The 26,364-nt window shown below is 37.5% G+C and overlaps 2 protein-coding genes across 3 annotated transcripts; one reads left to right on the top strand and one right to left on the bottom strand.

Moving 5' to 3' along the window:
• The first annotated feature begins 3,296 nt into the window (after positions 1-3,296).
• On the top strand, positions 3,297-6,693 carry LOC104227482 (GDP-mannose transporter GONST3-like). Its single transcript, XM_009779726.2, has 2 exons — positions 3,297-3,469; positions 5,118-6,693. The coding sequence occupies exon 2, from the start codon at positions 5,124-5,126 to the stop codon at positions 6,255-6,257; it is 1,134 nt and encodes a 377-aa protein (XP_009778028.1). The 5' UTR covers positions 3,297-3,469; positions 5,118-5,123; the 3' UTR covers positions 6,258-6,693.
• Positions 6,694-7,408: 715 nt separating this feature from the next.
• On the bottom strand, positions 7,409-12,553 carry LOC104227481 (nucleoside diphosphate kinase 2, chloroplastic). 2 transcript variants are annotated; one of them, XM_009779725.2, is made up of 7 exons: positions 12,222-12,553; positions 12,063-12,119; positions 11,853-11,939; positions 11,059-11,139; positions 10,813-10,925; positions 10,640-10,689; positions 7,409-7,666 (listed from the first exon to the last, which is right to left on the bottom strand). In XM_009779725.2, the coding sequence occupies exons 1-7, from the start codon at positions 12,474-12,476 to the stop codon at positions 7,599-7,601; spliced, it is 711 nt and encodes a 236-aa protein (XP_009778027.1). In that variant the 5' UTR covers positions 12,477-12,553; the 3' UTR covers positions 7,409-7,598. The 2 variants fall into 2 exon arrangements, with proteins under 2 accessions (XP_009778027.1, XP_070027257.1); XM_070171156.1 differs by having other exon boundaries at positions 12,063-12,137; positions 12,222-12,531.
• Between the last annotated feature and the right edge of the window lie 13,811 nt (positions 12,554-26,364).

Raw genomic sequence — 26,364 nt, 5'->3', positions numbered from 1 at the left:
AGGTATAGTTTTGGCGACTTGAAAAACTTATAGGTTTTGAATTTTATGTGATTTTTTTTTACTTTTCTACTCTACAAGAAACAACAATTATTAATAAAATTACTGCCTTGAGGACGAGCAAGGATTCAAGTGCGGGAGAGTTTGATGACTATAAAATATTTATATATTATATACTTAAAATAAATTATTTTAAATAATATATATATATATATATATATATATATATATTATGTCAATTATTTGTATTTTCTAATAGTATTAGGAAATAAAAATATCATGATAAAGCAAATAAAGGAATAAAAAGAGAAGCACGACGCATCATGGCAAAAGAACCATGAGGCATCGTGACACCTTATGAGATTTGATTTATATAAATAGGATGTTTGTGTTGAAAGGGGGGAGATATACGTGCCTAATTAGCAATCTTTTCTCTAGCTTTGGTCTTTACTTCTCTCATTATCTATTTCATTTTATCTTGTAGTCTTTGAATTTTCTAAGAGTGTTGATAGTATTTTAAGAATTTCTTTCTTTGTGAGATTTTAAATACTCCATAATGGAGTAATCTCTTTTGTTGGGATAGTTGATGAAGCTCGATAGCGTTATAATATTAATCTCAATTTTACTACATGCTTGACCTGAAACTTTCTAATTATATTTCTATATTGTGCTGGAATATTAGTTTTAATTAATTATTATCACTTCTATCTATTTATTCTCCAAAGTTAGTTGTATGTCAATTTTGTAATTCTCACGAAGCAAAATTAATATACGATAACTATTGGGTAAAATAATAGAGTGAGAGTAATTCTTTTTAAGCTATCATTCCAAGTCTGTAATCTTGCTTACTTCCATTCTAATTCTCACGGAGGAGTTGTAGTTGGCAAGATTATTGATTTTTAGTAAAAATTAATCGCAAGAGGTTTTTGCTATCTGTTAGCACAATTCAGGCAAGAAAATTATTTCAGTTTAATCGTCACGAGTCATATATTAATTGATTTACATAACCTCGCGGAGCGTTATTAATTAATTATTTCTTAGTGAGAAAAATATAATTGTATTAGCAATAAACAGTTATTCTTAAGAGAAATACACGTAGAAGCTAAGATTTTATTATTATCACGCTATCGAGTGAATTCAATGATTCCCAACTCTTTTTAAATATAAATCTTCCGAAAGTTATTTTGTTTCAACTTAAGCAATTTAAATTTTCAACAAACAAAACTTCATCAATCTGATTCTCTCAAATAGTAGTAAGAATATTATAAGTTTGTAGCTAGATTCTCCAATCTCTGTGGGACGATATCATAAACTATACTAGAATTTGACAAAGTACGAGTAGCAAAATCTTATATGCATTGGCCTCGTCAAACTACTTACTGGGTATTGAGGTTATTTCCACTCCTTCTGGGCTTTACTTAATCAAAGGAAATTTATAATGGATCTCTTATCTGAACATAATTGCATTGATGTGCCGATGATGGGGCGTTGCTTTCTAATCCAGAGAAGTATAGAAGCCTTGTTGGTAAGTTTAATTTTCTTACCCATACTAGACCTGACTTGAGCTTTGATGTACAACATCTCAGTCAGTTCCTTCAGGCTCCTCGGGTTCCTCATTTAGCTGCATCATTACATCTCTTGCGTTATCTTAAGGGTACAGTTGATTATGGTATTCTTCTCAACAATTCTTCGGATTTTACCTTGCAAGGGTACTGTGATAGTGACTGGGCTGCCTGCCCCGTCCCGCAGGTCTGTTACAGGGTTTCTTTGTTTTTCTTGGTGGTAGTCCTATATCTTGGAAGTGCAAAAAGCAACCAGTGGTCTCCCTAAGTAATGCTGAAGCTGAGTATCGTGCTCTAAGTAAACTGGTGGCAGAACTGACTTGGTTGACTCGCTTATTAGCTGATCTGGGTGTTGAAATGGTGGCCCCTGCGTCTGTTTTCCGTGATAATCATTCTGCTTTACACATTGCTCGTAATCCTGTCTTCCACGAACGCACAAAACACATCGAAGTTGATTGCCACTTTGTTCGAGGAAAGTTATCTGAAGGCTTAATTGATTTACAGCCAGTTAGCAGCTCCAACCAACTGACCGACATTTTAACTAAGCCTCTGACTGGGATAGCTCACCATGGTTTTCTCTCCAAGTTGAAGGTGCTTCCCCCCTCCAACTTGTGGGGGGGTGTTGGATAACAAGACCTGGGTATAACATATTTTTGTATTAGTTTGTATTGGTTATGTAGCTGAGACCCAAAGTGTAATTATTGATAGTGTTGTAGTTAGGCCCAATTTAATTAGGCCCAATTCTGTATATAAGCATAGGAATCTATCCAAACCTTTGGATGGTTAACTTTCTCTCTAATACAGAAATATTTCTCGATGTGTTCTCTCTCATCTGTTGCACTTAATCTTCATTTTTTTCTGCAAATTCGACCTTCAAATTAGCTTAACAATGACGTCTTTCTTGGGGCAATTAATTTCTACTCAAAATACACATTATTGGCATATGCAAAAATGCATTTTGTAGAATGCAATTTAAGGATAAAACATTACAGAAAGAATCGACAAAAGCCGTTATTATACTTGCCATAAGTTGTACGTCCAATATGATTACAAGTTAGTATTTATCGGATGCGATTCATGTTTACTAATAGACACACCTAAGTTTTTTCCCTTTCTCGATTCCTGTTTAATCCTTATTTGTCACATATAATTTTTTTTCTCTTCATTTATAACTCTCTAATAAAGAAATACTTTTAAAAAAAAGAAGAAGTTTCTTGTGTATAGAACAGTGAGTTATTTACAATGTAGCAAATCACATATTTACTAAGGATAAAAAAAGTTAAACTAATAAAGTATCATTGAGTCTACATATGCATCAATGAATTTCAATATTTATCAAAGAAATTTGACAATTATTGATTATATAAGGGGAGAAACTTTTTATTTGTGTCATAAGTAGTTTTCTGTAAGTAAAAACATTTATATGTAACTAATAAGGAAGTCTCAAACGGGAATTGAAAAAAACTAGTGACTTACAAATCACATATGAGAAACGTGGCTTTATAAATATGTGAAACGCACATATAAATTGCATTTACGACTTATAATTAAAACGCATTCCACATTGCCACTTATATATTGCCTTGGTAACTGCGATGGGTAATTGCCACTTATTCCGAAATAAATTGGATTTAGCGACTTAAAATAGCATTTACTATTTGGGACTTAAAAATCGAATTTAATTTGCGCATTTAGTAATTGCGACTTATTATCGCACTAGTGGACTATTAACGCATTGCGTAATTGGGACACTTGCAAAGAGTGCAAAGGGGCTTACTTTCATTTTGCGTTAATTACCCCATTCGTCAATTGCGCTCTCTTTTCTCACTCTCCGGTGTATACGAGCCACCGACGCCTCCGCCGGGATCATTAGCAGCCACCGTCTTCCTCCAATTTCTCGATCTTCAACGGTGAGTCCCTCTCTTCCTCCTCAAACCCTAATCATCTAGCCATACTATACTCTTACACTGTCACGTCACTTATTCTTGTCAATGCACCTGTCCAAAATCCAAATCCACTATCATTTGGCCTCCCTTGCCATATTTTTTACTATTTCATTATCCATCTTAATATTATCCCTTCCAATCTTACTTGGTGGGTCTTAACCAAATCTGTACTTTAATTCCAACATGTGTATTTGTATTTATGTTATCTGCTTATTTGTTTTACTGTTTTCTTCTAACTATGCTAGTAAGTAGTAAGTTGTAAGTTCTGCTGCTTCACGGTCATTTTTGAAATTGTAAATTGATGTTTTATCTTAGCTTTGTATCTGGTTCTAGTGAGATTTAGCTAGTTGGAGTGAGCAGTACTTTTATGCAAATCTGGTACTACTACTAGTTTTGTCTAGTATGTTGGATGCAGTACGTAATGTTGCCGACATATCTAAAGCAGAACCAGTCACAGCAAATGTGGACCCTCTTTATATTCAATTTTGTTTAAAATGTAAAGAATGTCAAAGAATCGTGCTGACAAAATACAATTTCCAATTTCCTATTATGGTAATTAATAGGGGTTGGCGAGAACGCCTTTCTTTATTTTCTACCTTGATAAGTTAATATGGAAGCATGCCACCAATTCCATCTGAGTATATCTGATTTTCTGTCAATGTTAAGTATTGTCTAGTCAGATTAGAAATGAAGAGTAGTGCATACTGAAGCAGCAGTGGACTGAGAGCGAAAGTTGTAGATCGTTTGATTTTGCGCCTAACCAATTTACATATTTACACATTAGAGAAATTCATACCTTGAAAGTTATCAGGACAGAGTGAATGCTGTTTGATATTTCAGTTAACAGATAGTTTTTTCCACTTTATAGTACATGGAAAGAAACTTAATCCCCCCCCCTCCCCCAAAACCCCCTCCTAAATGAGGTCCAAAAACAGGGAAGTTTCTATTAAGGGATTAAGAAATGGAGAAGAAATAATCTTATATTGTCCTCTTATGGTTAAAGAAAAGAAGAATAATGGACTAAAAACTTAAATAGAAGCTAGCATAAGTTAGCAATTACTTTTTATGATTGTGTGACAGTATGATGATTGAAGGTGATAGGGAAAGAGGTAGATTAAAAAACACATGTCCAAAATTGTCTCAAAAGACCTACTACAGTTTCTCGGAATCAATACGGACGTGGTATAGAAGACAATGGAATAAAGGTTCCATATGATGATACCATCCATGTCTGTGAGGAGCTTCTTTATTTTGGTTAAGATAACCGTATGTCCGTGTAGGGATAAGTGTCAAAGAACCTATAGTTTTAAAGAACTCCTAATTTGCCTTAAAGACATTAGTTAATTGTATAATTAGATGTACCTTATGAGCAGAATGAATAAAGAGGAGTTGTACAGTCGGTCCCGACCAGTTCAAAATGATTGATGCAGGTGACCAAAATGATTGTTGGTGAATGCTCTGGTCTGGTAAATATCTTTTGCTTTAGTAAGAAGCGAACTTAGGTTCTGCAGACTTGCTCATAGTAATAGACAATACACTAGTTTATCAAACAAAAGAAAGAAGAAGAAGTAAATGACATTATACTAAGAAACATGTACTTTTGTTATTTCAGATATAGATGTCAAATGATGTGGAAAATCCCGAAGATGGAGATGCCAGGAAGTCTTCAGATGCTTCTTCACCAACCCCCAGTCTCCAATCGACTTGGTACGATGCCTTACTTCAGCAAGCATCAGTTTATGGAGTAGCTGCTGGATACTGTCTATCAGCATCACTACTCTCCATCATTAACAAGTGGGCTGTCATGAAATTTCCTTACCCAGGAGCACTAACTGCATTGCAGTATTTCACAAGTGCAGCTGGAGTCCTCATATGCGGGGGGCTCAAGGTCATACAACATGATAAGCTTGATCTTGTAACAATGTGGCGGTTCCTGCCGGCTGCAATTATATTCTACCTATCTCTTTTTACAAATAGTGAGCTTCTCCTCCATGCCAATGTTGATACTTTTATTGTCTTCAGATCAGCTGTCCCCATCTTTGTTGCAATAGGAGAGACCCTCTACTTGCATCAGCCATGGCCAGCAATTAAAACGTGGGCTTCACTAGGTACAATCTTTGCTGGTAGTGTGCTCTATGTCACTACTGATTACCAGTTCACACTTACGGCTTATAGCTGGGCATTGGCTTACTTAGTGAGCATGTCCATTGATTTTGTTTATATCAAGCATGTTGTTATGACAATTGGCTTAAACACGTGGGGTCTCGTGCTATACAACAATCTTGAGGCTTTGATGCTTTTTCCTATTGAGCTACTTATAATGGGCGAACTGAAGAAGATAAAGCATGAAATTCAGGATGAGTCAGATTGGTACAGTTTTCAAGTGGTGTTACCCGTAGCCCTGTCGTGTTTGTTTGGTCTAGCAATCTCTTTCTTTGGATTTTCTTGTCGTAGAGCAATATCTGCTACAGGCTTTACTGTTCTCGGCATAGTGAACAAACTATTGACAGTGGTGATAAATCTAGTCATCTGGGACAAACATTCGACTCTTGTTGGGACAGTGGGACTCTTGATCTGCATGCTTGGCGGTGTTATGTACCAGCAATCCACAAGCAACAAGCCTAAGGCTGTGAAAGATGTAAATCCACAAGCAGCTGATGAGGAACAACAGAAGCTCCTTGAAATGCAAAGCAGCATACAGAGCAGTGAGAATGAGAAGCAAGCTACACAATCGGGAGATGAGAAACAATAACATATTCTTGGGAAGAGTTCCCTTTCATTCTTGTATGTCAAAGATATTGTTGAATTCAATTATACACCTGGTCGAAAATCCAGTGCTGTCTTAACTGCCAGATTGGGTATGAAGTCAGCCGCCAGTTACTTAGAAGCAGCTCTCACGAGGAAAGGAGAGTGGATTGCAAATTTTATTCATGGGTATGAAGTCAGCTGCCTTCAACTTTGCAAAAGAACATCTTAGGTTTATCTTCTATAGTTTTGATTGTATTCAGCTTACTTATTTTGTATTTAGTAAGCTTTCTCCTCCCAATTTGAGTAGTGGGTGATGGTGGAGTAATATTTGTGTAATTCATTTGATAGAATTGTGACAGACTATTCCAATATGCTCTGCCATTCCTGTACACAGACCAGTGACATGTTTCTAAGGGGGCGCCAAAAAACACTTTGTCTAATACTATGTCCTTACTTGCTGACATAATTTGCATAACCTTCTTTTCAAGAGAAAGAGATGGTAGGAGAGAAAAGAGGAAGTTCATGTCTTTCTTGGGTATCTTATGTGCAAACAGGTGTGTATTCCATGATCAAACACTGACAAATTTCGAGCAACTTTTGGCATGTTACATCTTTGTTGAATCAGCATATTGCTTCTCCTTTTACTTCGCATATCCTTGTGTGCATATGGATACGCAAAGGCAAAGGAGAATCAATATAATGATTCAACAGCAGATGCTTTAAGCCGAACAATTTAAAAAATTTCTTCCTAGTATTTTTTGTACACTGGAGTCTGGACGAAATATATCTTTTTAGTTGATTATCTAGTAAATTTTCTTACATGAAAGAAGTCCTCTTCATTGGCGATTTGCAATTTTTTAGTTGTATTGTACAAGCTCTAGTATTTTCTGTTTAGACCAAAAGAGAAAACTCCATTTATAAAGGTAAATTAGTCAAATCACAATAAATTATTCATCATTGAAAAATAGGTTAAAAAGAATGGTTACTTTAAAAGAAGAGATTAGTGAACTTGTGATCCAGTTATCGACTCCAAAAGGCATGGAATACCTTAATAACTTTCGAAGTAAATTGACCCTCAGAACCTGTAAAGTTAACTTTGAGGACAGAGGTCTTAGAATTCGATGTCCAGTTTGCGCTGAACTTGGAACAAGAAGCTAATAAAGCTCTTCTAATGAACCGTTAAAATTGCTTTTCTTGTAGCATTACAAACACACTTCTCTCTTTAAATAGAAAGTTTATTACAATGGCAGAGTAATATTCATACAAAACTGAATTCATCCATCTCTTTCAGATTAGTGAAACTGAAACCTTCAATTCTATTGATGAATCATATCTCCTAGCGACATTATTCAATCAACCAAGGTTCTTGAACTGGCATCCATGTGCACAGTTCACCTTCTCTAAACCAAAGTGCTGCACAAAGGAAACGAATATAGACGTACATCAGTTGATCAGATGACAATCAGTCAATCACGGCATACTCATTTCTATGTTTCTTTCTTTTTTAAAATCTAGAACAGCGGTTTCTGTATGAACCACCTATTCCTTCATTGTCCAGTTGCAGCTGACTTATGGAATTTCTTTTATTCCATCTTTGGATTATCCTGGGTCACCCCTCAGTCAGTCAAGGAAGCCTATGATAGCTGGTTTTGTGGAAAGTTGATAAGGCCATCAGAAGGATATGGAAAATGATCCCAGCAACTATTTTTTGGTGTATCTGGACAGAGAGAAATCACAAAAGTTTTGATGGTGTCTCAACTCCAGCATGCTTCCTGAAGGCTAGATGTTTAGTTAGTTTTTTTGTTGGAACTTCATGACCCCTGACTATTTTTTGGACTTTGTTAGCTCTCTGATCCTAGCATAGCTTTTTTTGTATTAATAGAGCTAACAGTCATCTCTCTTTGTAACCTTTTGTTTCCTTATGCATCTTCTTGATAACAATTTCCTTCATTAAAAAAAAAAAAAAAAAAAAAAAAAGCCTATGATCAAGTGAACTGGGGGTTCCTAGATTTCATAATGTTAAAGACGGACTTTGGAGTTGGAGAAAATGGATCAAATACTGCATATTGAGGTACTCCATTCTTGTGAATGGAAACCCATGGGCGATTACTTCGAGGGTTTCAATCAACGATTGGAGGACACATCATGCAAGCTCTCTCAACACACACCAACAAAAAGTTCAAAATGAGCATACTTAGCTGACAAGTGCACAAAAGGTCATTATAGATAAATTTCTTTGAGATTAACTACTTAAGTAGGTAGATGGTGGATGAACAAGGAGCGTCAAGAAAACATCTACATGAAGAATGAACAGGCAAGTGCACTTTTGATAAATTAAAGGACACATCATGCAAGCTCTCTCAACACACACCAACAAAAAGTTCAAAATGAGCATACTTAGCTGACAAGTGCACAAAAGGTCATTACGGATAAATTTCTTTGAGATTAACTACTTAAGTAGGTAGATGGTGGATGAACAAGGAGCGTCAAGAAAACATATACATGAAGAATGAACAGGCAAGTGCACTTTTGATAAATTAAAGGACACATCATGCAAGCTCTCTCAACACACACCAAAAAAAAAATCAAAATGAGCATACTTAGCTGACAAGTGCACAAAAGGTCATTACGGATAAATTTCTTTGAGATTAACTACTTAAGTAGGTAGATGGTGGATGAACAAGGAGCGTCAAGAAAACATCTACATGAAGAATGAACAGGCAAGTGCACTTTTGATAAATTAAAGGACACATCATGCAAGCTCTCTCAACACACACCAAAAAAAAGTTCAAAATGAGCATAGTTAGCTGACAAGTGCACAAAAGGTCATTACGGATAAAAATCTTTGAGATTAACTACTTAAGTAGGTAGATGGTGGATGAACAAGGAGCGTCAAGAAAACATCTACATGAAGAATGAACAGGCAAGTGCACTTTTGATAAATTAAAGGACACATCATGCAAGCTCTCTCAACACACACCAACAAAAAGTTCAAAATGAGCATACTTAGCTGACAAGTGCACAAAAGGTCATTACGGATAAATTTCTTTGAGATTAACTACTTAAGTAGGTAGATGGTGGATGAACAAGGAGCGTCAAGAAAACATCTACATGAAGAATGAACAGGCAAGTGCACTTTTGATAAATTAAAGGAAATGGGGATACAACAACAACAACAATAACAACTCAGTGAGATAGCACAAGTGGGGTCTGGGAAGGGTAGTGTGTACACAGACCTTACCCCTACTCCGGAGTAGAGAGGCTATTTTCGGTAGACCCTCGGCACAAGAATCAATTAGGTTAATGAAAACAAGATTTTGGGCTTGCTTGTGATAACAAAACATTAGTGTTGGATTTTCAGGGTTGCATGGAAACAATCCATGATCCCCATTTGGCCATAAATCATACTCTCTTCATTCCCAGGTGAATCCTTTTAGAATTACGAACGTTAAATTGACTAATTTTCGGTGCGAATTTGGACATCGAATTTTCAAATTTTTGAAAAAAAATTGACATATTTAGAAACTATATAAGAAATTAAAGGAAATGGGAATATTTTCATAAAAAGAGTGATAATATAGATCTCCTCAAGATAACTTTAGTTTCGGTCTGTCCTTTGATTTTCACCCTAATAAATTTATTGTCACCAACAGTGAAAGTTACAAAAGAAAAAAAAATGAAAACAGAAGTACGTTAGCAAAAAATAGAGATGAGAGAGAGAGAGAGAGATTTAAGAAACACACTGGAGAATCAGATATCAGTAAAACTATGTCTTTTCCCTCCATATATTCACATGCCAAGTCAAACATGCATGGAGAGAACCATTGTAACACTTAATAGTACTTTTGTTTTGTTTGATATGAAAAGCAAAATTGTAATACTTAATACTTCGTCGTACTTTTTTTTTTTTATAAAGTTAATACTTCGTAGTACTTTTTAAGTACAAAAGTGAACCAGAATCAATCTCTCTTTTTTTATATGACGGTGGCATAAAAGAAAAACAAGTGTCACTCTTAAAGAGAAAAACAATCTGGCTAAAAGCACGCAATGGCATTTCTGTACACTGGCAGGTGATTATCACAAAGTGAAGGTGGGGTATGACTTTATCATCTTTGAACAATACCATGAGCTCATTTTCTAGTTAAATAAAATATGTGCAATAGAGAGATACCATGGAAACATAGTTAAACATATATGTACACAGAAAAAATTTCTAGGGCTAATTAGGAGGTCGGTATCTGGCAAATCCACAATATATTCTATATTTTACGTCATCTCAAAAACATCAAAACTGAAGCCACTCCTTTTAGAATTGTAAAGACTCTATCATAGAAACCAATTAAGTTATTCTAAAAGCCATTCACGTTGATTTATCTAGAACTTTACCTATTTCACGCTTGCCATTGTCAGGGCTATCACTTCCATGCACCACATTTCTGCAAACAGATTGTCATAGAAATCTAGTAAGTAGTTGGCAATGTTGAAAACTTCAAGTACAATGACTGCATAGTTATTGAACAATAGCAAATAAGCAAAACACAAATATCTGTTGCCCCAACCTTCCAGTTTGAACAGCAAGGTCTCCTCTGATTGTGCCGGGCTCCGCATTAAGAGGATTAGTTGCTCCTATTAGCTTACGGGCAGATGCTACAACACCAATACCCTCCCAGGCCTTGCCAGAGATAGAATAGAATCCAAGATATTAGGAAGCTCAGAAGATTACCAAACATAACATACAGTGTGAATATAACTCATTGGTTTCAATTAGTGAACGATGGAAATGGATTAAATAGCAAGAAATCTACCATACAGACAACAGGGCCAGAGGTAATGTAGTCAATCAGCTTGGGGAAGAATGGTTTGGACTGTAGGTCCTTGTAATGCTCCTGTTACAATTATAAATGGGAGCAATATAATCAGGAATTAACAGGGACGAAATACTATAAATATATCGGAGAAATAATTCAGAACATTAACATAGTGATTGGATTGCCTTTTCCGATCGATAAATAAGCGTAAGATGCAATTTTCTACTTTTCGGAAAGCAAATAATAAAAAATAAATAAATAAAATTGATAATCTTAATAGTGTATATGGAATTAATTATCAGACCACTCCTTAGCTACCCTCTAAAAGGCTTCATATGGCATGTGAAGTTTGTACTTATCACTTTGTCCGGAACATGCTTCCCATTAGACTCATGCTTCTTTTTATTTCCCATTAGTCCAACCTATATGAAATTGTGACATGAATGTTGTTAAACCTTTAATCTCCAATCCTGATGCATTATCAAACTTTATCTTATGGTAGTTTCTGGGTTTGCCTCAAACGCTATTCGTTCCTACATTTACACAATATCAGAAGTGTAATTCTGTAAATAATGAAGGTTTGTAAAGGGGCAAAATGGCCTACAAAGCCCTTAGACGGAAGTCTTGAAAAATGGTGGGAAGGAGGTAAAAGGGGAGGGTTTTTTTTTTTTTTTTTTGGGGGGGGGGGGGGGGTTAATTAGGGCATAACTAGAAATGTAAAGTCATTGGAAAAAATTGTGTAATTCATATCCAAGCTCAGCTCCAGAAATCAGCTCCAGAAAAAGACGAACCTCTGCCAATTCTTTGGGGCATTCAAAAAGCTTCAATCCAGTTAGCTTAAACCCCTTTTTCTCAAATCTTGAAATAATCTCCCCAACCTATTACAATTAAGAAATGACATCACAGAAAAACTTAAAACAAGACTTTAAAAAGAATGCATTGTTTTTTTGTGTTTCAACAATCCATAGTTAAAAAAGACAAGAACATTGAGAAGAGCATACAAGTCCTCTTTGAACACCATCAGGCTTAATCATAATGTATGTCTCCTCCACTTCTTCCTGAAACAAGATATTTACCTCAAATTTTTACAATACAATTGGGTAAGCAAAAGTTCAACTAAATGCATAATTATATACAGATTAGAAGAGAGATAAACATACCATGGAAGCAACCAAGTGGGGAAGGAATATACGAGCTGTATGGTTCCTTTTGGAGGCATGGGAACGAGATTGGTTACTTGCAAAAAGATGAAATGCAGGTTGAAATGCAGCCAAATGGTGGTGGTTTTTGATGGGGTTAAGGATAAGCTTGCAAGAGGGTGCGCAGGATAAGCGGCTGGTTTTGGAAGAAAGTGAAGATGATATTGCAGAAGAAGAAACACAAGGACTTGCTCTTACAACGCTAAGACCCTCCATCTCTCTTTCTATCTCTTTCGCCTCAACTTCCTCTTCGGCACTAAATGGAGCTACCCGAATACTGAATCACCTAAATTACCCTCCATGCCTTTCTTTTTTATATTTATTTTTATTTTCTTTGGCTTGTCTAGGATTTTTTCGTTGCGATACCATATTTAAAAACTTATTTATCAAAATTATCCTAATTTATATATTACCTGCCCTAAATAATATTTGCTTATAATTTAGTTAAAATACATAAACGGTCCATTTAAGTTGTCCTCAACGATCATTCAAACACTTCAACTGAGCCTATTTCCAGTTAGACACTTCTGCTAAGTAGAAATGTGTCTCTTAAACCCCCTTATGCTGCCATGACAAATTTTGTATATTACACTCCGATTGGAGCGAGTGAAACTCTTTAAAATTATATTTATCCTTTTTTTCCTTCCAAAACTCAATGTGGACCTCGCATCCTTCTTCTCTATTTTTTTCCTCCACCATTTGATGCACACCAGACCTTTTTTTCCACCTTCCCCTTCCATGCCATAAAATCACCAGGTAGCGCCACCATAAGATATCGATTGAGCTTCACCATTTTCGGAATTACATAGATAAAGCATATTTTTTACTTTTCTTTGTTCCATAGAAACTCATAAAGAAAAAAAACACACATACTGGACAGAATTTCCCTCACCATCACAACCACCGGTCACCACTAAGCAAATCCAAAATATCAAATCTAATAGCTAATTTCACTGCCATGTCCATAGCCTCAATTCAATTATACACCTCCATCACATACAACAATCAACCGTAACACATTCCTCTCACTATTTTTCATTAGACCAAACGCCAAATCACTTACAGAACACACATCAAAAGACCTTTGATGTCCTTCATATCATCTCCAGCATTATACCACCAAAGAACCATTATCACATCCTTTATCTCCCTTTACCCCAAATTTTTAATTTCACCGTAATTGAATTTGGCAATTGGTTCTTTGCTGGTGAAAATCTATTAATTAAGTGGGTTAGGGTCAAAAGACTATTTTAATAAAAGAACGGACAAGTTTGTGAAGTGTCATAAAATAATCTTCACGGCCTCAAAATTCATGTGAAATTGGGAAGGGGCCACGTTTGCAAAAACAGTCGTTTGGTTAAAATCGACATATAGGGGAAGGAATCTGTCATTTTATTTTTCTTGAGTTTGTATTTCTTTTGATTAGAGTATGTGGGCCGTTTGACTTTCAAGTCTGTTGTTCGTCTTTAAGTGATTCCAAAAATGTTTTATTGTTGTTTACCTTTTATGTGGCAGAACTACGCCCGGTCTGATTCATGCGGGGACATGATACGTAGGCAATCCACATAAGATTCGACCACCATTAAAAAGAAAAAAAAAAGAGAAAAAAAGAGAAAAAAGAAAAAGAAAAAGAAAAAGGGAGCGCAATTACAAGAAGCCGGAATGACGCATATAACTGAAGCAAATGCATGATAGAAAGGGTTAATTGCCTAGTTGCATTGCATCATTAACGTGTGTTTTCTTATCTGTTGAAAACCCTAACGCTAACAGGTTGCTTCCATTTTGTCCTCTTTAAATAATCATGAAAGGTGGTTGGTTGTGATCCTAAAGTAATGTTTCCCTGCAACAAAGGCAAAAAACAATGGCAGAGAGCAACAGAACTGAATGTGTTGGTACCGACGCCCGAAAGCAGTTGGTTGAACAGGACTACGAGTTGGTAGAAGAGGTAAGAATGTTGAGGCAGCATGTGACAGACATGTATCAGTCATGTATCAGTGGGAAAGCACCACCCCCGCCACCGCCTAGCTTCTTGAACTCTGTCCTTACCCAAACACCTCACACAATAACGAATGATCCCCCATACTCTCCATATCTACCCATTTATAACAGCTTTCCCAGCCACCCGAGTAGCTTAATCGCTCGCCATCCAACTATATTCTCTCAACGTTACTCCCCTCCCCAACGCTACTTCTCTCCACGGGACTCCCAAAAACATGCTTCACTTTCCCAGTACCCAGCTCCACAAAATATCTATCCACCCTCACAAGCCTACCGAAAGCCCTCTGGATCAGGTTTTCGGCCCAATCAAGCATTTAAGAATGAGAGGTTGCTGAAAAAAGAAAAGGCTTTCACCCCTGTTGGAGGATCATATGCCAGTTTGTTCTAAAAGTTGAAGCAATTGGACATGCTGAAGCCGATTCAAATAAAATGCCAAACCCTCTATCAAAGAAGTTTGATTTTTCTCAAAGGTGCGCATATTGCTCAGATGCCCCGGGGCATGACACAGAGAGAAGTGTTGGAAGCTGAAGAAAGCAATTCAGAAGCTTATTGATGCAGGTGACATTGTCATGCAAAATCCAGATGCAACAGACACTAGCCAAAGTCCGTCACCTATTCGCAATGAGATGCATATGTTGAATATGACTTGTTTTGAGAAGGAATATGAGAAGTCTTCTGAGATCCTCGGAGGTCCGCGCATTGCAGAGTTTTCAGAGCTATCAGAGGTTGCTCTTAAGAATGAGCTCATAAAGGGAACCCAAGAGCAATTTGTTAAGAACAATGAGATGGAAGTTGGTGGAGGTCCCAGTAATGTTGATGCCGAATTCAGTGGCTAAGATGTCGAGCTTGACAACTGGAAAGACGCTCCTTTCTTGGTTGGTCAGGGAGGAGTTTTGGTGGTTCATTTTGTTATCATTTCTGTTGTCCGGGTTATTTGCAGGGTTGCAATCCAGACAATGTCTTGGGTCAAACCCTCTTATCCTTCCATTTTGTCATAGTGGTTTGTTTAGTGTTGTCTAGGATTGTTTTAGGGTTTGTTCCAAGGTTGTACCCCAGTTGTTTTGCTTGTTTCATTATACGAACCATTTCACCGCTTGTCTAATGCAAATTCTGATTTTTTGTTACCTCCGGTCATCTTCTTTGTTTAGTTCTTTTTATCCTTTTGTTTTGTCCTTGTTCAACGCCAATTCTAGTGACATGACATGCATGCACAGTTTGGGCCTAATCTTAAGAGTTAATTATAAAGCCATTGGGGGATGATCTGGACACTTAAGGGAAATAGGAACAACTTGAGATCCTTTGAAGCCCGAGCCACGTGAAACTGGGGCAAGTAAAACATAAAGAAAAAAAAAGAAAAAAAAACCCATAAGAGCAAGTTAGCCATATTGCCAAGAGGGTCGTTCATGGTAATGAAAGTAAGAGTATTGCCTAACGGTGCTTTGAAAATGACAAATGAAAAGGCGAGTGTGTGGGCATGGTTATCAAGTCCGGCACAATCAGAAGATGTGGCAAATGTTTAATTGTGTTGTTTGTGCTTGGCATGTTTTGAAGATTGGAATGACGAAGGCATTTTATTCTTCTATCTAAACACTTTATCCTTCGTTAACCCTTTGAGCCTTATTGGTTTTCTTTCATACCCCTCATTCGGAATCAGTAGCAAAGATTAGAAAACACAAGCATGGAAGATAAAAGAAAAAAAAAAGAGGAAAAGAAAACAACAGAAACAACGAAACAACAAAACAACGAAAGAGGAAGGAGAAATGAGCAAAAGAGAAAGAAAAGAAAATAATAAATAAGTGGAAAGGAAAACAAAAAAAGGAAATGGGAACTACGTTTGACCTGATTCCTCAAAAAGGATACGTAGGCGCTTCACGGCTCGGTCATAGTGTGCATAGTGTGCATAGTGTGGGTGTAACATAGTGTAACAAAAAATCAAAAATCCCCAAGCAAGAAACTGGGGCAAAAGTTGTGTTGGATGTAGAGAAATCTGGTTCCGAAGGTTGCAAATTTGAACCCAAATTGATTCGTTTTGAGCCGCTAATACCCTTTCTTTCTAGCCCTATCCAAAACCCCACGTTACGGTCCAAAGAAAGACGTTTTGACCCGTCTTCGAAACATGCCAAGTCATGCAAATGGAAGCCGAGAATAACACTCTGATCCCCGGCAGAAAGTAATAAAATGAGAGTCTTATCGGTGAAAACCTTCACGGGCACCTTGAGGCGGCTATAAGTTGAGAGAAAAATCAAAATGAGAGAGGCTTGATAGTGAAAACCTTTCGGGCACTACAAGTCGAATAAAGATTGAGAATCATACAGGAAAACACTAGACGAAGATTGTGAAAGGTGATTAACGATAGAGGATAGACCACGTGTGCATGTCATGGCCAATAGAGTTGGTATCCACATCTGATAGGTTTTACTTCGTAGTTTTCTTGTTAGGAGTCATCTCTTTCTTTTGCCTTTTACTCTGTTCCTTTTACCTTTGTCATTTCCTCTTCTTGAGTCTCTTGGTCAGAACAAGCGAGAAATGATTTCAAAATTCGCCATCAGCTTCCCAATTATGCAAGACGAGATCTGACTAGTACATCAAAGGGGTATAAGTCAGGAAAGAACAAGCGCAATGAGCTGGTAATAGTCAACGTGCTTTGAGGTTCGCGCAAAATACCCAAGATTGGTCCATATCAATTCAGGGACAGTGCAACAAAAAGAGGGCCAGGGGGATTGAACTGAGGGTATATTCGATGATGAGATTGACAAAAGGATGGACCAGCGTCAAGAAGGATATCCCTAGTAGAAATCGAGGGTTATAAGGCCAAGGCCAGCGGAAAATCAAGAAAGAACAACGCGGAAAGCAATAGGCATAATTGGGAAATTCATAGGAGACTCAAAGGTTGGGGAAATGCCAAGTTCACGGACAGTACCACAAAAGAAGATATTGGGTCTGCACCGAGAAAAAGGTATTTCAGTAACAGACGATGGAGGGAGTGGTTAATCGATGAACATGCAAGATCTTCAAGTGAAATCAGCTGGCATGAAAATACATGAGGTCAGATAAGGAGACTGGGATAATGGTTAAGAGGTTGGTGAATAAGGAATCGTCAAGAAGGACGGAAGGTATCAGCCAAACTTCAAGATGGTCAGACAACGCGTAGATGGGCAAATGGTTGATAGCATCCCCAGCAGGAGTATCGCAACCAGCCACCATATTTTAAACTGACCAAATTTTCTTTGATTTGAAGCAGGGACAGGGAATGTTACTAACGACGGAAAGATGCGCCACAAGAAAGATTGTCAAACTGGGGCAGAAAATTTTCGTTCATTTTGAAAATTTTCGAGAAGTCTAACACAAGTTTGGTGAAAAGCGGTATCCCCAGCAATTTCTTCGGGAGAAGGCAAAATAAGTTTTGAAGAAAGCAATGTCAGGAGGAAGATAACACGAGTTTTAAGGGAGGTCGTCTTCGAAGGAAGAAGATAACAAAACAAAGAAAAAAAAAGAAAAAAATAATAAAAAACAAAAATAAAGAAAGAAATTTTTTTTAAGAGAAAGAGAAAAGATAAAAAAAAGACCAGTTTTGCAAAAGGAAACGGTTTGCAGGGGAATGAAACATCAGTCATGAGGGAAGTAATCTTTGAAGGAGTAAGATAACATATTTTTGAAAAAATGTTATCCCCATCAGTCCGCAGTGAAGACAGTACAAGTTTTGAGGAAAGTAGTTTTGAAGAAAGATAATTCAAGTTAGAAGGAAAATGGTTGTTGAGGTCAGGAGCCCTCCCTGAAGAACAGAATGACGATTTATTTTTCAAAGTTGTTGTTGAGGTCAGGAACTCCCCTGAAGAACAGAATGGCGATTTATTTGTCGAAGTTGTTGAAATCTCGCCCGCCTGAAGAAAGGAATGGCGATTTATTTTCGAAGTTGTTGTTGAGGTCAGGAGCCCCCCCTGAAGAACAGAATGACGATTTATTTTTTAAAGTTATTGTTGAGGTCAGGAGCCCCTGAAGAACAGAATGGCGATTTATTTTTCGAAGTTGTTGAAATCTCGCCCGCCTGAAGAAAGGAATGACGATTTATTTTCGAAGTTGTTGTTGAGGTCAGGAGCCCCCCTGAAGAACAGAATGGCGATTTATTTTCGAAGTTGTTGTTGAGGTCAGGAGCCCCCCTGAAGAACAGAATGACGATTTATCTTTCGAAGTTGTTGTTGAGGTCAGGAGCCCCCCCTGAAGAACAAAATGGCGATTTATTTTCGAAGTTGTTGCTGAGGTCAGGAGCCCCCCCTGAAGAACGGAATGGCAATTTATTTTTCAAAGTTGTTGAGGTCAGGAGCCCCCCCTAAAGAACAGAATGGCGATTTATTTGTCGAAGTTGTTGAAATCTCGCCTGCCTGAAGAAAGGAATGACGATTTATTTTCGAAGTTGTTGTTGAGGTCAGGAGCCCCCCTGAAGAAAAGAATGGCGATTTATTTTTCAAAGTTGTTGTTGAGGTCAGGAGCCCCCCTGAAGAACAGAATGGCGATTTATTTTTCGAAGTTGTTGAAATCTCGCCCGCCTGAAGAAAGGAATGGCAATTTATTTTCGAAGTTGTTGTTGAGGTCAGGAGCCCCCCCTGAAGAACAGAATGGCGATTTATTTTCGAAGTTGTTGTTGAGGTCAGGAGCCCCCCCCCCTGAAGAACAGAATGACGATTTATCTTTCGAATTTCTTGTTGAGGTCAGGAGCCCCCCTGAAGAACAGAATGACGATTTATTTTTCGAAGTCGTTGTTGAGGTCAGGAGCCCCGCCTGAAGAACGGAATGACGATTTATTTTCAAAGTTGTTAGTTGAGGTTGGGAGCCCGCCCACATAACAGAGGAATACATTTCAGTCTTTACATTTTAAGTTGAAGAAGTTGGGAGCCCGCCCATATAACAGAGGAATACATGGAATTTTGAAGTCAGTAAAGCAGAGGGTTACAAAAAAAAACCAACGAAAATCAAAAGGAAGACCACAAGTCGAGCCAGAAGTTAAAGAAACAGTAGAGAGGAATACAACCGAAATCCCTAGCGGGAAACAACAAAAATCACCAACAGAAGAAGGAAGTTCAAGATTCAATGGAAAAATAATGCGAAGCTCCCGAGAAGGACATAAGCAGTTCGAGATGGGCAGTCAAGGGAGAATACAAGACAAATCAGAAGTAAAGAAATGCCAGAGGAGTCACCGAGACATCAAAAGAGCATGGTTGAAGATCTAGATAAGATTTTGTAATTCATAGACTATAGTTTAGTCTAGCATCTTGTTTTCTTTCAGCATGGTGTAATAAAGAGGTCGGCAAGCAGTAATAACAACATGCAACAGCAGTAACATTGCAGTCCCATGGTAGTCTCAGCTACCAAAACTTCCCGAACTACATTAACCTAATTCCCTTCTAGCCAGGGATATGTAGGAAACCTTTGAAGCAAAGGTTCGGTTAAATCTTTCAAAAAATTGCTTCACACGGAGTACTCGGATGGGCAAAAATCGTTCACTTTATCTTTGCACGAAAAATCTTCGTATTTTCGGACAAAGAGGGGCAGTTGTAAGCACGTGATTTTTGCCCTATGTGAGAATTACTCCCAAAAAATTCAAAATAAAACAATTTTCCTTTTGTGTGCAATTTGAGAATTTCATGGCATTTTTGGATAATTATTTGTATTTGTTCGTGCATGTTTATTTGTTAAATTAATAAAAAAAATACAAAAATATGTCGTATTTGCATTTAGGATTTAATTCTACAATTAGGAGCAATTAAGTTTGTTTTACAAAAACAAAAAAATCATAAAAATAATGTACGTTGCATTTTTAGCATTTAATGTCCAAATTGTGTGATTTTATCGTAATTGCTATTTAATTGTGTGTTAATTGTTATTGAGAGTTAATTTGCACTTTTATAAATTAATTTAGTTCTATAGGATAATTTAGGATTTTTAGAATTTAGTTTTAGTTTAAGAAAAATAAAAGAAGAAAAAAACGAAGCATTGGAAATAAGAAGAAAATCAGATTGGGCTACCTTTTAATTTAAATCAACTAGGCCTAAACCAAATAAACTCCTATCGAGTCGACCCGACCCGTCCGCCCCATAACCCCAAGCAAACACCCCCCTTCTTCCATTTTTCATTTTTTGAAAAAACCCTAAAGCCACCCGCCCCCCCTCTTCTTCTTCTCCAAACCAACCCCCCAGCTCTAACGCCCCCTCCCATGGCTGCCCCTTCCCCTTCACGTCCAACATCCCTCTCACCTCCATGGCAGCTGTTGCCCAAGCTCCTTCGTCTTCAACCAACGAACAACACCCCGTCCCCCTCGTCCCAAACTCCCATGGCTGCCCTTTCACCTTCTTCGTCAACTTCAACTCCAGCCATGGACGAACCATCATGGCTGCTGATTCGTCTTGACTGCCTTCCCCCTCGTCAACCTCCACCTCCTCACAGTCCAGCGACGCAGCCACACACAGCCACCATCGCTGCTTCTTCTTCTTCTTCGTCATGGCCGCTGCCTCGTCAACCTCCAGCAAACCAAACGCCCAAGCTCCTATGGCTGCCCTTCTGCATCTGCTTCACGTCCAAACAACCATAGTTGCTTCGTCATTCATCGAACACCAAACGCAGCTACGTCCTTCTTCAGCCCATTGCACAGCCTCGCAAACACCATTTCCGTCCAGTTTCATCGTCAAACGACCACCTCTGGAAACTCAGTTGCAGCTCGTCGTTAACCATCGTCGAGGTCGTCCACCAGCAGTAGCTTCATCTCACGTCGAGGTCGTTGGCAGTCTTGGTTCGAGTTTTTCGTTTCCGTTCGAGTTCGTCGTTATTCATTTCTTGTTAGTTGGTTTAAGTTTCATTTCTGTCCGTATTTTGTTTGATATTCTCGGATCTGAAATCAGTATATGTTTGATTCTTTTCTTGTTCGTTGTTTTTCATTTCTTGATTATTTCTTTAGTTTGTTTTTATTCATTTGTTCTTGTTTAGTTTTAATATAGAAGTGTGTTAGTTTAATCATTTGAATCCTTTATCTTGGTTGCAATGTTGTTAGATTTAATTTGAAGTTCGATTGATTATTGAGTTTAGTGATTTGAATCTACTTGTTTGTTATGTTCAATTTGTTACTGTTATTGAATCTGAAAGTATGTTTGTTGTTAAAAAATATTGTTCAGTCAAAATGATTTCAGTTGTTTCTTTATTGTTCATCATATGGTTTGGTTCCCTGAATCTTTAGTCTTTGTTTTGATGATATTTGACATAATCTAAGTTTCTAGCTTAAATTTGTTGATGAAATTTGATTAGGAATTGGTTATAGCTGCTGTATTTTGATTAATTGATTAGGTGAATTGGTTATAGCTGATGGGGGTGGAATGGTAAATTGCAGTATTTTCAGGGGTAGAATGGTAATTTCAGTAGTTTCAGGGGCATTTTCAGGATTTTAAGTTTTAGTAATTGATTAATTTGAGTGTTCTGTCCACTAAGCGCTAATATATTAAAATAATACATAAAATAATACGTAGTGGGGGACAAGACATAATGGTGGGAATTAATACATTGTTTAATATAGTGGGGGACAAAGCATGCGGTAGTGGGGAATAAGGGAATTAAATAAAGAAAAGATATATGTTAGTGGGAACTAATATATTTGTTTAATATAGTGGGGGACCAAAAAATTAAGTAGTGGGATTCAAAAGGGGGATGGGTAGAAGATGGTGGGATTTAATTTGAGTGCTTTAAGTTTGGCTATAAATAAGGGGGTTGACACAAGTTAAGGGATCAGATTTCGAAAGGTTAAACATTAACTGGTCTTTCAATTTAAGTTTTAAAAAAAGGTGAGTAATTTAAGAACTAAAAACTGAAAGAGTGAGGTCTTGCTTTGACTACTGAAAATCAGAATTATTGTTGGCTGATTTCGAATTGAAGTTCTGAGTTTCTTTCCTTAAGAGTCTGAAAGATAGAGAGTCGGAAATCGATTGTCCTATTGCATTCCTGGTTCGCTTTGTTTCGGCCGTTGATTGTTGTTGGTGTTTCTGGGCTTTCATTTGGTTTGTTCCTTGAGTTTAGTTAGTTATTTGTTATTATTTCATTGGGGTGTTGCTGGAATTCTGCTGGTTTTATTAAACACTGTTACTGGGCTGTTCTGTTTCCGTTACTGTTGCTGTTGTTGTGTTGTTGCTACTGCTCCTGCTGATCCTTTTCGTATTTTTCCTTGTGGTCCCTTTCCAGGTACACATTTCTGAGATTAGTTCTGCAAAAAATGCGGAATTAAAAGGCTTAACAGCTTGCCTATTAAATTGTGTTCAATTAATGTATTAGAATGTACATTAGGAAATATTGTATATGTTTATGCTCATCTTAAACATGTATTTACATTGTACAACTATACTGAAAATTGGACTGTACTTAGAATTATTTTAAGTTGTTTGAACTGTTTTCTATATGCCTATGGGTACATGAATTGATAGATAGTCTTTACTGGAGATTATTTTGATTTAGTTTAATTAGTGAAGTATAACTCTGCATTCATGCAAACCGGAATAGAAATGAGTCAAAGCTTATGAATTTTTAATCATGTTAGTAATGGACATCTGTAAATATTAGGTAGAATCAAAAATGGCCAGTAATTTCGTAGAATCAGTAGGCCCACTATATTTTAAGTTAGGATCATAGTAGTAATTGCTAAGATCATTAATCCAATAGGCATGAGTTGAGTTCAAATAAGACGAGTTAACGATTAAGTTTAACAAACTTTCGAATAAGCATTAGTGATTAAGGTTAATTTCAGTTTCAAATAGTTGTAAACAATTAATTCCAACGGTTCAATTCATCTAACAATGTGGGTCTAAATTAGTTAGAGGATAATTAGTTTATTTTGGTAATATTATTTGTAAATTCCGTATTTTATTTATAATTTCAATTTTAGTAATATTCAATTATAGAATAAGGCATGAAACAATCTCCCTTTGTCTCGATTGCAATTTTCAGTTTGCATTTGTCTTAATCCGATAAACCTGCATTTGTCTTAATGGATTTCAAAGTTGGTGCCAATCAGATTTTCTGTAGTCAAAGCAATACCTCACTCTTTCAGTTTTTAGTTCTTAAATTACTCACCTTTTTTTTAAAACTTAAATTGAAAGACCAGTTAATGTTTAACCTTTCGAAATCTGATCCCTTAACTTATGTCAACCCCCTTATTTATAGCCAAACTTGAAGCACTCAAATTAAATCCCACCATCTTCTACCCATCCCCCTTTTGAATCCCACTACTTAATGTTTTGTCCTCCACTATATTAAACAAATATATTAGTTCTCACTAACACATATTTTTTCTTTATTTAATTCCCTTATTCCCCACTACCGCATGCTTTGTCCCCCACTATATTAAACAATATATTAATTCCCACCATTATGTCGTGTCCCCTACTACGTATTATTTTATGTATTATTTTAATATATTAGCGCTTAGTGGACAGAACACTCAAATTAATCAATTACTAAAACTTAAAATCCCGAAAATGCCCCTGAAACTACTAAAATTACCATTCTACCCCTGAAAATACTGCAATTTTTCATTCTACCCCCATCAGCTATAACCAATTCACCTAATCAATTAACCAAAATACAACAGCTATAACCAATTCCTAATCAAATTTCATCAACAAATTTAAGCTAGAAACTCAGATTATGTCAAATATCATCAAAACAAAGACTAAAGATTCAGGGAACCAAACCATATGATGAACAATAAAGAAACAACAGAAATCATTTTGACTGAACAACATTCTTTAACAACAAACATACTTTCAGATTCAATAACAGTATCAAATTGAACATAACAAACAAGTAGATTCAAATCACTAAACTCAATAATCAATCGAACTTCAAATTAAATCTAACAACATTGCAACCAAGATAAAGGATTCAAGTGATTAAACTAACACACTTCTATATTAAAACTAAACAAGAACAAATGAATAAAAACAAACTAAAGAAATAATCAAGAAATGAAAAACAACAAACAAGAAAAGAATCAAACATATACTAATTTTAGATCCTAGAATATCAAACAAAATACGGACAGAAATGAAACTTAAACCAACTAACCGGAAATGAACAACGACGAACTCGAACGGAAACGGAAAACTCGAACCAAGACTGCCAACGACCTCGACGTGAGATGAAGCTGCTGCTGGTGGACGACCTCGACGATGGTTAACGACGAGCTGCAGTTGAGTTTCCAGGGGTGGTCGTTTGACGATGAAACTAGACGGAAATGGTGTTTGCGAGGCTGTGCGATGGGCTGAAGAAGGAAGTAGATGCGTTTGGTGTTCGATGAATGATGAAGCAGCTATGGTTGTTTGGACGTGAAGTAGATGCAGAAGGGCATCCATGGGAGCTTGGGCGTTTGGTTTGCTGGAGGTCGACGAGGCAGCGGCCATGACGAAGAAGAAGAAGCAGCAGCGATAGTGGCTGTGTCGCTAGACTGTGAGGAGTTGGAGGTCGATGAGGGGGAAGGCAGTGAAGACGAAGCAGCAGCCATGGTGGTTCGTCCATGGCTGGAGTTGAAATTGACGAAGAAGGTGAAAAGGCAGCCATGGGAGTTTGGGACGAGGGGACGGGATGTTGTTCGTTGGTTGAAGACGAAAGAGCTTGGGCAGCAGCTGTCATGGAGGTGAGAGGGCTGTTGGACATAAAGGGGAAGGGGCAGCCATGGGAGGGGGGCGTTGGAGCTGGAGGGTTGGTTTGGAGAAGAAGAAGATGGGGGGTGGCTTTAGGGTTTTTTTAGGGTTTTTTCAAAAAATGAAAAATGGAAGAAGGGGGGGTGTTTGCTTGGTGTTATGGGGCGGACTGGGTCGGGTCGACCCTGTGAGCACGTGATTTTTGTTTTACGCGACAATCGCTCCAAAAGAATTAAAAATGTATGTGTCATGCGTAATTTAAACCATGACCCGTTTGTTAGATGGAAAATTACAAAAATACGCATTTTTTCTTTTGTCCTGATTTGTTGCCGTGTTTAATTTTGCCTACTTTTAACATTTTATCCGCGTGAAATAAATATGTTAAGTGTTAATTAGTGGTGCTTGGTTTTATTTAATTAGTTTGTGTATTTAGGAAATTAGAAATAAAGAAAAAGAAGACAAAATTTGTTGTAAAATGAATTTGGGCCGTGCCCATTTCAAAATCTGGAGCCCAATTGAACAGCCCAAACCCCCAGTCCGAACAGCCCACCCCAGGACACAAAACGACGTAGTTTAACACCAAAACTACGTCGTTTCAAGGCCGATCCATCTCAACCATTCAAACCAAACTGATCCAACGGCCAAGATCTCACACCCCGTACCCACTAACAAACCCGACCCGTCTCACCCGGACCGAACCCAAACCCTCAAAACGACACCGTTCCATTTAAGCCTTCAGATCCAGACCGTAGATCTAGATTGATCTAACGGTCGAGGTTCACCCACCCACTAACTATATAAGCCCTTCACCATACCCTGCCCCCCCTAGCTAACACCCCTGCCTTCGTCTTCACCGAACCCATCCCCTTCAAACCCTAGCCGCCCCTGCACACCTTCACCAGAAACCCGGCGGCCTGAACGCCGGTGACCTCCACTTGAACACCATAGAACCCCCTCACCACCCTGAACATAGACCTGTTAACCGTTTGGTTCGAATCACCCCCCAGGTCCTCGAATCTTCATTTGAAGATTCGAGTCAAAACTCGATCTAACCCAACCAACCCCAGTTTCATACCAGACACTCCCCGGACCCTCCTCGTGACCAAACCATACTTGGTTTGGTCCGAATCTAACCAGGGAAACACGAATCCCAGATCTAAGTTTTTGAACTCTAGTTTTCCCTGTGCATGTTCCGTGTTTTGTTCAAAACGAAGAGATTAAGGTCTAATGGACCTTAATCGAGGTGTTTCTCATCCGAGAAACACTTCGTTTAAAAGTCCATTCAACCTTAAAGAAGGTCTGTTCAAACACCAGTGGATTTTTCTGATTTGTTCCTTAAAAAGATTTGAGGTGAGTCTTGTTTTCTTTTCTTTATTTTTGTTTTAGTCCGTGTGATTTGTTTTAAATATCTGGTCATGTTTTGTTTCAATTTGTGTCTT

The sequence above is a fragment of the Nicotiana sylvestris genome, chromosome 3 (assembly GCF_000393655.2).
Source record: "Nicotiana sylvestris chromosome 3, ASM39365v2, whole genome shotgun sequence".
Lineage (NCBI taxonomy): Eukaryota > Viridiplantae > Streptophyta > Magnoliopsida > Solanales > Solanaceae > Nicotiana > Nicotiana sylvestris.
Note: the sequence above shows the minus strand (reverse complement) of the source record. Positions and strands in the feature narration are given on the sequence as shown.

Bases quoted from the DNA above. Each gene is read 5' to 3' on its own strand.
- LOC104227482 (XM_009779726.2), top strand. From the start codon at position 5,124: ATGTCAAATGATGTGGAAAATCCCGAAGATGGAGATGCCAGGAAGTCT.
- LOC104227481 (XM_070171156.1), bottom strand. From the start codon at position 12,476: ATGGAGGGTCTTAGCGTTGTAAGAGCAAGTCCTTGTGTTTCTTCTTCT. The intron at 11,140-11,852 runs GTTCGTCTTTTT...TAATTGTAACAG, and splicing joins GCCCCAAAGAATTGGCAGAG to GAGCATTACAAGGACCTACA. The intron at 10,690-10,812 runs GTTGGGGCAACA...ATCTGTTTGCAG, and splicing joins CTTGCTGTTCAAACTGGAAG to AAATGTGGTGCATGGAAGTG.